This window comes from Ambystoma mexicanum, chromosome 11 (genome assembly GCF_040938575.1).
Source record: "Ambystoma mexicanum isolate Mex_15411 chromosome 11, UKY_AmexF1_1, whole genome shotgun sequence".
Lineage (NCBI taxonomy): Eukaryota > Metazoa > Chordata > Amphibia > Caudata > Ambystomatidae > Ambystoma > Ambystoma mexicanum.
Window position 1 is genome coordinate 978,354,358 of NC_090934.1, and position 12,160 is coordinate 978,366,517.

Genomic DNA, 12,160 nt, shown 5'->3' on the forward strand with positions numbered 1-12,160 from the left:
ATTTCGTTATGAACTGTACATACTCCAGACTTGGTCTGGTGGGTTCTGTATTCGTAACAAACGTCTGATCCTGAGTGAATGTGTTGATACAGTTGAACCCTTGCTTAATGCATTGACTACTGTATCCATGTTCATGGAACCTCCGCCTAATCATGCGACACTCATGTTGAAAAGCCATGTCAGTTCTGCAATTACGTCTCGCACGATAGAATTCGCCAAATGGGATGTTGGAGATGACAGATTTTTTATGGCAGCTGGAGGCATAGCATTAACTGCGGTGGGTTTCCGAAAGGTTTGAGTTTGTAGTTCACCATTCGCAATGTTAATCTAGAGATCAAGGGATTCCATAGTCTGAGAGCTCACATTTCCAGAAAATTCTATGCCAAAATTATTACGATTAAGATATTCAGAAAAATCAGCAAAGGACGAAGACGTCCCATTCCAAATGACCAGGATGCGTCCCGATACTATGAGATTCTGTTTATATGGGTGGTCTGTGTATATGTGTTTGTCCTAAAAAAAAAACATGAATAAGTTAGCCAAAGAAGGGGCATATTTTGCATCCATGGCTACTCCTTTTGTCTGTAAATAATATTGATTGTTAAACAAAAACTGGTTATGTGCTAAGGTGAAATGCAAGAAATCTTTGATCATGCGAACATGTTGGCTGTGTGATGCTGAGTGGTCGCGAAAAGTGTAATCAAAGGTTTGAAGAGCTAATCGATGTTGTATCGATGTGTACAATGCTTTAACATCAAACGTGGCTAGAAGATAATTGGGGCACCATTTTAACTGATGTAAAATCTCCAATGTTTGAGTGGAATCTCGCAGGTAGGCTGGTAATGCTGGTACAATATCCTTGATTGCAGAATCAATGTACTGGGAAAGTCCCTCAATGGCCCATCCTAAGCCACTCATAATAGGTCGTACCTGGGGTAATGTATATGAATCATACCAACACCACAGTCTTGCCTTGAAAAGGACCCGTTGTTTTGGGTCGAAACACGTGTCGGCAGTCTTGTTTTTGCATCAACTCATAAAATCTGTTTCAACAGCGTTTTTTTGACTGAAGAATCTATTGCTTTGGACTCTTTGTTTCACTTTATTTGTTGTCCAGTTACACATTCAATTTGAATAGGATATTTACCATTCGCTTAGGGCTGTGCAATCATTTAGAGATGACATTTTTCAAGTGTTTGTATCTATTAGCAGTTTTTGAGATGACTGCTGGTCCCTCTTTCGTACAGCAACCCAATCTTATTTGGTTTGTAAGGGTCGCATTGACTTTAGTTTGTCTTTTCAAATTTAGTTCTAACACAGCACCTCACCACACCGGCACACCTCAATTTTGTTTTTTAGTTGGGAATGGGCCCTGCCGAAAAACATTTCATTAATGGCAGCCCATCTAGCAAGAACAGACACCAAAGAGACAGTCAGTCGGAGCAGAATCTCCTACACTAACCGCAAGCAGGATGTACAGAGATGTCCTTTACAAGGTTTTCTCCAAGTATGCAGTTGCACGGTGGAACAAGTGACAGAGTATGTGTCCTCTGAGAGATGTCCAAATGGGCTCCTATCCTTTGCTTTGATTCCTAAAGTTCTGCTGCAATTTCGACCTCCAAGAATAGCAAGGTTCTCCTGGTCGTGCCCCGCTGGCCAAACAGGCACTGGTTTTCATGTTTGCACATTATAATGGCAATACGTGCCAGTTTCTTGATGTGTGGCCTTGCTGACACAGGGGAATCTGCATACTCTGTTTCCTTTGGAGTGTAATTTCAATTTAGGGAAATGTGTGTCCATGAGGGCTGCCCTGGAAAAATGGGGCAACTGATACGGCTAAGCCCCCCACGCTAAATGCCCCTGATAGCAGATGAGCAATAAGATGAGGCGACTGCAGAGGATTTCATTAAACCAAAGCATTTTTTTCTGGATGCTCTGGCCTCGGTGAGCACACGGACACCAACTGTGCAACTTAGCCGTTGCCAGGACCAGTAGCGCAACCGGCATGGAGTATTCAATCCTCTTTTTCCCAAGCTGTTGGAGGTGGGACAAGTCTGGGATTGGTGCAGATACCAATTTCATTTCCCTCTTATATCTGGTCTGTGACAAGGGGTGGCACCCAAAATGTATTGGATAGTTCAGTCTCAGACAACTTGGGGGACTATATAGATCCCATGGAATGTCATTACTGTAAGCATATCTGTCACTGGAAGAATGAGTGTCTATACAAACCACAGAGAAATAATCCAGGATGTTACCAGGGACAGGGCACCTCCCCAAACCTCAATTCCCAAAGTTTGTTACAAAAAAATAACCTGAGCCCACAAAACCAAGAACCGTTCTAAAACAGTTTGAGAGATGACCTCACTTCCTACCCCTGATGATGGTGGGTAGTGCAAAGTAGGTTATCAGTCCGTTCTGCGCTTAATAGATACTGGTGTCAGTAGATCAGCTGTTCAATCAGTGTGTTCATGATGTTCCACCATCCCATGAGACTGTGAAAGCGATAGGAATATCCAATGTTCCCGTAGCACTTCAAATTTCTGACCCACTAGTCACACTGGGTCAAATTACTGACACACGGGCATTCCTTCTTAGCCCTTTGGTTACTGCTAATCTTCTTGAGAGAGATGTATTGTGTTCACTTGAACTTTACCATTAATTGCACACCTGATGGAGTATTCCTGGTAAAAATGTTCGAACTGCAATTCAAGTTTTACCAGAAAAATATGCATTGCCTGGATAAGAAAATGTAATGCAAAGGGAGACTGGCTGATTCAAGGTGCTAGGCGTCAAAATGCTTCTCTGCTTCTGCTTTTTTCACGGGTGGTGCGTTTTTATTCAACTACGATGAAATGTCATACATGCTAAGGGTATATATACCACCTTATGGAATACACAACAGAAGTCGCATTTCCCAAAACACATTGGCCAAGTACAATTTATTGAACTGCGCATGACAAAATGTATGAGAGCCCAAGGACTGTCTGTTTCCACATATTATGTAAGAAATGTTGCCAAGTAAAGAAGAAAACACAGTTTGCGCCATCAAAATGTATTTTACATATAGCTCAATAAGCTAAGTAATTACACTTTTAAATTCATAAGCCCACATGTCATGTGGTTGAATTGGAGTGCAGCTGCCCTTAAAAATGAAGAAAATTAGCTACATCAAAATTCTAACGCTCCTGTTACAAGGACATATAAACATTTGAAAAATGACATTGGTTTTACAATTGTAATGTTCAGATCATTGAGAAGATGTGGTTGCCCATAAATATATGTAAATAGTGCCTTTCTTTTTCTAACAGCAATAAGGTATAACAAGTGCACTATAATTTCTCCATAAATATAGGTTAGAAAAATAAAATAACTCGAATGCGATTGCAGATGAAGACTTTGCACACTGTAAATAGATAACAAATGAAAACAAACATAGTCTATTAGAAATCATACATGAGAAGTATCTAGCTGAAGTCAGCATGGCCCCAATTTTGACGTTCCATATATTTGTTTTGCCTGTTTTTCTAGTAAATACATGACACACGGCAAATGCACTTAATGGTACATTCCTCAATATGTTTTGTAACTTGAAAGGTTTGCTGATCACGAGGTAAGCCATCTGGAAAGGCAGACCTCAATATCACAAAGGAAAAGCATGAGACAAGATTAGATAAATGGAATCACATGTCAAGGCCTACACAAATACAGAAACATGGGCCTTAATACAATTTCTTTATGGTCTCTCTACTTGATAAAATCTGGAAGGTGACTTCATGGGGTAAGGCCTGGTCCCGGAGAGTGACGTTTGTGGACTTGCTTCCACTATGCCTGAAACCTTTGCGAACTCTGTGCCCATAAATTCGCCATTTGTTGAGCTAGTGGAAGCACTACCTGATAAAAAAAAGTTTCTCGGTCAATATCAGACTGTTGCACATCATCTTGAATGCGGCGGTGCAACTGCGCAATTCGCACGCAAACCAAATCTGTGTGCAGTGCAGAAGTAGCAGGTCGTCACGGGACGACGTGGCATATTGCGATAGCAGAACACAGTGGAATGCAAGGACGTTTCTTTGCGCCTTTTGGCTTGCGAGTGATGAAATGTAATTAGTATCACAAACTTTTACTGCAAAAGGATAGGCAAGGGCGGCACTAATTTGGTCTCTAGTGGTGCCAGTTCTCTCTTCGGAATAGTTGGAGGGTAATGTTGAGGCACTAGTAATTAAATGTCCTTGGTGTACCGGATCCACGGCCGTTGCTGTTTCCAATGTTCGCTATCGGGCCGAGACGCAGTATCCCCTGCCCAAGCCCACCGCCCATACACATCCCTTGCATTTCAAATGATGTTTGTGTCAGTGGAAGCCTGAAACTGAATACATGACGAAATGAAGCCTGTAAGTAAAAAACAGAAACACACATTTGGGAACCATTAAGTATATTTTTAAAATGACCGTCTTCAAATAAAATTATACAAGAGGAAACTTGTCGACAGAAACCTAACAAAAAAGGTCAAAATATATTGCACTTACGGAATCCTCTGGAAATATATAGCGGACTAAAACCTATAAATTATACGAACTTTGTATTAATGTGGTCACTCACATCCCTCTAGAAACATCTATTTGGTACTTTGTAGTGCTATTATCCGTGCTCCGCTTTTCTAAGCATGCTTTGCATGTTCATAAGCATAAGCATGCTTTGCATGTTCAGGATGTGATCTACATGCAGTAGCATAGGAATCGCAGATACGTGTTAAGGTCTCCACCGTGACTTTTCTTGCACAGTGCTCTACTGCAATGCTGTGGGAGACAGAAGTGAGGTCATTCAAACATGACACTTCTGAAGCTGCACCTTTCTTGATTATTTTTTCAAGTGCTTCTTTTGCTCGTTGTTTTTGCTTCTTTCTTGTGAGCTAATTTGGCTTGTATCTTTATCCACAAAACCTGATTAAAAAAAAAAAAACGAAAAGAAGAGACACATTAAAAAGGACGCATATTTGGGGGAAATCGCCATTTTGTTTGGCCAAATTCGAATTACATAATGTGTTCTTTCAGTGTAATAATACAAATTATTGGCAAAGTTTGCTATCTTTTTGTCTGATTACAGGCATTTTTTCAGTAACTGCCATCATGGTCCCTAGTACTCGCACCATTTTTCAGCTATTGCCACATATTAGCCAGGTACTGCCATCATTTGCCTTCTATTCCTCAGGTGCTTGCATCATTTGGCAGGAATTGCTAACAGATACCAGGCATTGTCTGTTTATGCTCTGCTTCTACCATTATTGGCAGTTATTGACAGTGAAAGTCCAGTAGTCCCGCCATTGTAATTGGAATGGCCCAAAAAGAGTTCCTGCACATCACCATCTGTGCTTGGTACCACAGACGGAGTATCCCACCATGTTATTCTGGGCGGCCGTCCATTCCCCATTTACAGGTTCTTTATATGCACCTCCACCAGACTGCACACGGTTTTGAAATATGTTCTCACCAAATCAGAATAGGAGGCAGGGCCTTTTAGGTTGTGGCAACAAAAAACTCCAGAATGGGATTTCAAAGATGAGCATTTTACCTGTTGTAGTCGCCTTAAGACATGGGTGTTTTACTGATAATTAACTCTGCTCATATCTTAATTAGTAGTCCACAGATGACTACAATGCCTTTAGAAGATAGTTTTTTTTTTTACAGCGGGTAGATTTCAGGACCCCGGAAGTGTTAGGCTCAGGATGGCAGCAAGAGGCTGCTATGGTGGTATTCAAGCACTGTATAAATATAAAAGCAACCGTGAACCGATAAGCCCCATTTTATTATGAATGTATTAATATAACAACCTTTATTCTTTGCTATGATAGCAGTTTACATTGGACAAGCACACATCTATAGATGGTAAATGTATACATTTGCCATCAGGCCCACTCCTTTAGATAGAAACACCATTTTGCAACATTTTATGGACTGTAGCTTTAGTATCTGACGATGTGTTCCAGCATGCCGAATCATGCTGCGAGTACCACCAGACTCTACCAACTGCTCTGTCAAATTCCAGGGTTGTCACGTGTAGGTCGCACATCTCCCCAGCTAGATGTTGCATTGATCAATTGGAGAACCCTTGCTTGCTTTCCCATGCTGCCAATATGACAAATGTACCATTTCCGAGAGCTCTGAGAGAATCCAGTATCAAACAAGGTAGAAAACGTTTTAGTTTCTAAAAAGGCTATTGAATGTGGTGTGCCAAAAGCATCCAACTGGCCCACAAAGTGCCCCCTAATTTGCAATCCGCTTTTCAAGGGATGCTGAGGCATCCTTGGCAACCGAAGGACCAAGAAAGAGTGCTGTGCCATCATAGCTGCACATTTTTCCCTGCCTAATCCGCCCACAGCACCTACATGGTCTCTAGCTTTTATCCTTTTGTCAATGTAATTGCTCTTCTGTGACTGTTACATTTTCATGTATTCACCTTGTTCTACACCCTTGTGTTGGTTCATTTTGATTTGATAGACCAAAAGTTGGGTGCTATGCCCAAAAATTGTACTTAATAAATGGGAATTATTCTCACAAGAGGTTGGAAGTTGTTTTGCGAGTAATAGCATTGTTGAAATCTGACAAGGTATCCTTTACAGGGGTATTTACGCCACAGAACAGAACATTGATAGAGCTTTTGGTAAATGAGAATGCTATGGACCCCTACTAACAAGTTTCAATTTGTTTGTGGCCTATAAGATAGCTCTGTGGGTTTTGTCCTCCAATGTATTCTACATCTTTGACATGTAATGTCCACAGCTGTGCTGCTTTGGAAATTTTTTGGCAGAGAGCGTCCTGCGTCAATGGCGTCGGGTTGATGTCCCTCGAAAGCCTCTGTCGAGGGTGACGTCATTGGATGTTATAAGTAGGACGCACAGCGGCAGTAGCCTCAGTTCAGTTTTTTCCGCAAACGTGTTTGCTTCGAGAACTCGGAATGCCTCGTGTTATCTACTTCGATAATGTCTTCTTCTACCCCACCGACCCCGTGGTCTGGCTTTAATAAGTACAGGGACTGTAAGTCAGAGATGTCCATCACGGACCCGCACTGTATCTGCTTGTGGTGTCTGGGCGAGAGCCACGACACGGACGACTGCTCGAAGTGCCAGCCGTTGACTGCCAAGGCCTTGCTGGAGCACAAGGGGAAGTTGCAGGTAGGTCGGGTATCCAAACCCCGTAAATTCAGTAAAACTACTGGTCTTTCCACCGACGACTCGAGGGGTGACTCTCCCCGTCGGAGGGAGTCCAGGGGATCTCGGTATCGGAGTGGTTCTCACCACTCATCGTCCTCGTCGAGGCACTCCCGGAAGCGGCGTCACCAGTCGCCTTCCCCGTCCTTGTCGGATGATGGCTCAGTGTGGAAAGTGGCTTGCCCCACTAAATCCCCTACTCCGGAGGAGTGGTAGGCATTCAGGGAGAAAATGCTTGAGATTTTTCAATCTCAGGATACTGTCCCGTCTGCGCCTTCAGTTGAATGCGGCGGGGAACAATCTCGGTCCGACGCTCGCGCTCCTTCGGGCCCGGGCAGTCGGTGCAATAAACATTGGGAACCGTCGAGGTCCTGTTCCGACAAGGCTCCGGTAGATCGCCAGAGACATGCCAGATCCAGGTTGCGGTGTTCGTCCCCGACGAAACCGGCGAAGTCTGAGAAGGTGTTGACGCGATTGGCGCAGTGCCCATCGAGTGCGTCTGTCTGGGCTTTGCCCTCGGTCAGGCCCTCAGAGCCTTCAGTGCCATTGTCGATGCCATCGGGGCCTACAGGCCTGAATTTGCCAGTGGAGGCCCCTAGAGCTGTGGAGCCTCCGAGAAAGGCTCTGTCTAAGACTGTGAGGCCTCCTCCTGACTCCAGGTCTGCTCCTGTACCTAGGAGGGAGTTATTTCATTCTCTACAGGATATCTGTGAGGATGAGGAGAGGTCCGATGTGGAGTTAGAGCCTTTTGGTGCTCCTGGTGACACTCCTGAAGCTCCTGACATGGCCTTTCCTGAGGACAGTCAGCTGGAAGATCTGCGTCAGTCTTTACATGATGCCAGTGACCTGGACACATCTCCTGAGATGGAGTTTGGCAGGCCTGAGTTCGGGGCTCATGCTGAATCCTCCTATAGGAGGTTGATGTCGAGGGTTACAGAGTACCTGGGGTGGTCCGGCCCTCCAGTTGAATTCGATCAGGATGACCTGACTGAAATTTTAGATCAGGGTCCGCCCACTGACCCAGTGTTGCCTTTTCACTATGCATTACAGAAAAGGGTGGCTGCTGCTTGAAACACCCTGGAGTCTCTTCCGGCGTTCAACAAGTCTTTGACTATGAAATACCACCCATCCTGTAGCGACCCCAGCTACCTATCCACACACCCCACTCCTGAGAGTTTAGTGGTTCAGGCGGCCACGGCCACCTCGAGGCAGGCGGCGTACCCTACCATCCCTCCAGATAGGGACGACAAGCGCTTCTATGGACGGGCACGGAAGGTATTGTCGGCTGGGAGTATGGCCCTTAAATCGTCCAACTCCACCTGTGTTTTGGCCAAATTTTCGCACACTCTGTGGAATTGTCTCTCTCTGGCGGCTGAGCATATTCCCGAAGCGGAAGAAAGGGATGGGTTCCTTGCTATTGTGCAGGATGGCAAGGATGCCATGTGTGAATCCCTTCAGTCTGGGTTGGACGCAGCAGATAGTGTCAGCCGTTCCATGCCTGCGAGCACAGATGATACGCAGGTTTGCCTGGTTGAGGAAGTCAAGCTTTGCACCGGATGTGCAGGCCCATCTTCTCAACATGCCCTTTGACGGCTCCCATTTCTTTTGGCAGCAAGGCTGACGAGAGCCTTGAGAGGTTGCAGACCTCCAAAGCATCTGCAAAATCTTTGGGCGCAGCTGTGCGTCAACCTCCGCCTTTTTGTCCTAGGGGACAGCAGTGGAGGGGTTCCTTTCTTTACTACTTCTCTTTTGGTAGAGCGAGAAGAGCGGACAGTCAAAGGGGCCACCGTAAGGGTCCTCGCGATGGACGGGGACGAGGTGCCAAAGCCGCTCAAGCAGCTGCCTCTTTGCCTTCAACCGCTGCCACAGCTGCTACGAAACAGCTATGAGGTCAGGTCTCATTGTTCGCCGGTTGGGGGCAGGCTGTCTCAGCATCTCAAAGAGTGGCGAGCCATTACTTCAGATGCGTGGGCTCTGGAAACAATAGCCCACGGCTACTGCCTACCCTTCCTAAATCGGCCTCACGACATTCCACCGGGAAACTCTTTGAAGATTCCGAATCCGCTCCTTGTGCAGGAAATCTTGACCCTGCTGGGGAAAGGCGCTATAGAACTAGTGCCTGTGGTGGAGAGGAACAAGGGCTGGTATTCCCCATATTTTTTGATTCCCAAGAAAGACGGAGGACTGAGACCCATCTTGGACTTGCGTCGCTTGAACAAGTTCCTCAGGAAGGACAAGTTCAAGATGGTCACTCTTTCTCAGGCCCTTCGACTTCAGGATTGGTTAGTGTCATTGAACCTAAACAATGCTTATTTTCATGTGCCGATCCATCCAAAGCACAGAAAATAGCAGAGGTTTGGCGTTGGCAGCTCGCACTTTCAGTTTCGTGTCCTGCCATTCGGGTTGACCTCTGCCCCGAGGGTCTTCACCAAGCTCATGGTGGTGGTGGCAGCGTATCTCGGGAGAGGGGGGGGTTCACGGGTACCCCTACCTGGACGAATGGCTGATCGGAGCGCGTTCTCCCGAACAGGCTTTGGATCATCTCAGCCTCACCTGCCACTCCCTTCACAAGCTGGGCTTCTCCCTCAATTTCAAGAAGTCACATATGAACCCTTCCCAACTGCTCCAGTACATCGGGGCTGTGTTGGACACATCCTTGGTGAAGTGCTCGCCACCCATGGTGAGGGCTCATCACATTGTACAGATGGTCGACAAATTTCAAAATGCCCAGAGTCTCCTGGCTTTCGAATTCTTAAGGTTGCTCAGCCTCATGGCATCCTGCATTTTTCTGGTGCCGGAGGCCAGACTGCGGATGAGGTCCCTCCAATGGGCTCTCAGGACGCAGTGGTCCCAATTCTCAGGCAAGATGTCCGATCACCATCAGATTCCGCTCAAGGTCTCACAGGATCTTCTGTGGTGGGCTAGCGAAGGGAATCTGATGAAGGGAGAGCCGTTTTGGCAACTTTGGCCAGGCGTGACGGTAGTGATGGATGCTTCCCTCACAGGATGGGGGGCTCACGTCAACACGCTGACCACCAGCGGTCGTTGGTCTCTGTCAGAGTCCAGACTTCACATAAATCTATTGGCGCTGAGGGCCATCAGGCTAGCCCTGAAGGCTTTTCTGCCGTTTGTACGCGGGAAGAGTGTCCTGATCATGACGGACAACATAGTGGCCATGCATTACCTCAACAAGAAGGGGGATGTAGGGTTGCTCCCGCTGTGCAGAGAGCCGATGCAGCTCTGGTTCTGGGCAATGCAGCAGAGAATCTCACTCTCAGCAGTTCATCTGGCCGGAGAGGAGAATGTGGCAGTGGATGCTCTGAGCAGGCAGAGCGCAGTCTCCCACGAGTAGGAGTTGGCTCAGGAAGTCCTTCAGGAGATATTCACCCTTTGGGGAACCCCTCAAGTGGATCTGTTCGTGACCGGTGCCAACTGGAAGTGCGAGAGATTTTTCTCAAGAGAATTTCCTCTGAGAGGAGCCTCAGTGAACGCATTTGTGGTGGATTGGTCATTCCCACTTCTGTACGCATTTCCTCCGGTCCACGTCATTCCTCGGGTGCTAAGGAGGTTGCAGAGGTTCGGGTCCCACATGATCCTCATTGCTCCGGATTGGGCCAGGAGAGCGTGGTACCCAGACCTTCTAGAAATGCCTGTCTGCCCTCCATGCCATCTTCCCTACCAAGAGGACCTTCTCTCGTGCGAGGGGGAGATCAGGTTCTCCATCCAGAGGTTAAGACTCTCAACCTTCACGCTTGGTGTTTGAAAGTTTGAGATATAAGGATTGGGTCCTCCCGGATGACGTGATGGAGGTGTTGCTTTCAGCCAGGCGGCCGGCAACCAAATCCCTGTACTGTTGCCGTAAGTTTTGCGACTGGTGCAGAGGACATGATGACGATCCTTTTCAGTGTTCCAGTCCCATGGTTCTGTCTTTTTTGCTTTCTTTGGCCCACAGGGGTTTTCAAGTAGGTACCATTAAAGGTTACCCGGCGGCGCTGTCTATCTTCAAGCGCTAGTCTGAAGAATGTTCTTATTTTAAGATTCCTTTGATGTCCCAATTTCTAAAGGGGCTCACTAATGTGTTCCCGCCATCCCTGATTCAGATGCCGGTATGGGATCTGAATTTGGTCTTGAAATTCCTGATGGGTGCTCCATTTGAACCTTTGCACTCTTGTCCTTTGAGACTGTTGTCTTTCAAGACGGTTTTCTTGGTTGCTGTAACATCCGTTCGCAGAGTGAGTGAATTACAGGCACTATCATCTAAGCCACCCTACTGTGTTCCACAAGGATAGGGTTGTCCTGAGGGTACGTCTATCATTTCTACCTAAGGTAGTGTCTGAGTTTCATGTAAGCCAGAAAGTGGTACTTCCTGCTTTCTATCCTCCTCATCCTGGTAAGGAAGAGAAGCGACTCCATAGGTTGGACCCTAGGAGAGCTCTAAGCTTTTACATTTCTAGGATGTCCAGGGTCAGAGTGGACGATCAACTCTTTGTGAGGTATGCTGGACACTGATTGGGCCAGGCTGTTACCAAACAGACCTTGTCCAGGTGGATTATCCTCACCATTACTGAATGTTACAGATTGGTGGGCAAGGACCCTCCTCAGGGGTTGCGAGATCACTCCATTAGGGGCGTGCCCACTTCCACAGCCCTACAGCGGGGAGTTCCTATTAGGAATATTTGTGACGCAGCCACATGGGCTTCTATCCACACATTTGTCAAACAATACTCCCTGGATATGCTCCATGGTCAAGATATGACCTTTGGTAAAGCGATTCTTTATTCTGCCATCTGATTGGGTATTATAAATTCTTCTCCCTTCTCCACTTTCTGGTACTGCTTTGGGAGTCTGTCAAAGATGCGGAATACATTGGAGAACACAATCCATTCGAAGAACAAGTTACTTACCAACTAGTAACGTTCTTTCGACTGGATGTTCCTCCAACGTATTCCACAT

The 12,160-nt window shown here is 46.3% G+C and overlaps 1 protein-coding gene across 1 annotated transcript in view; it reads right to left on the reverse strand.

The window, feature by feature from the left end:
- Nucleotides 1–4,694: 4,694 nt before the first annotated feature.
- TRPM5 (transient receptor potential cation channel subfamily M member 5) overlaps nucleotides 4,695–12,160 on the reverse strand; it is a 473,179-nt gene continuing 465,713 nt past the window's right edge. Inside the window, exon 24 of the mRNA XM_069625407.1 lies at nucleotides 4,695–4,943. Coding sequence (XP_069481508.1) covers nucleotides 4,861–4,943 — 83 coding nt within the window. The 3' untranslated portion in view covers nucleotides 4,695–4,860. The remainder of the gene's footprint in view (nucleotides 4,944–12,160) is intronic.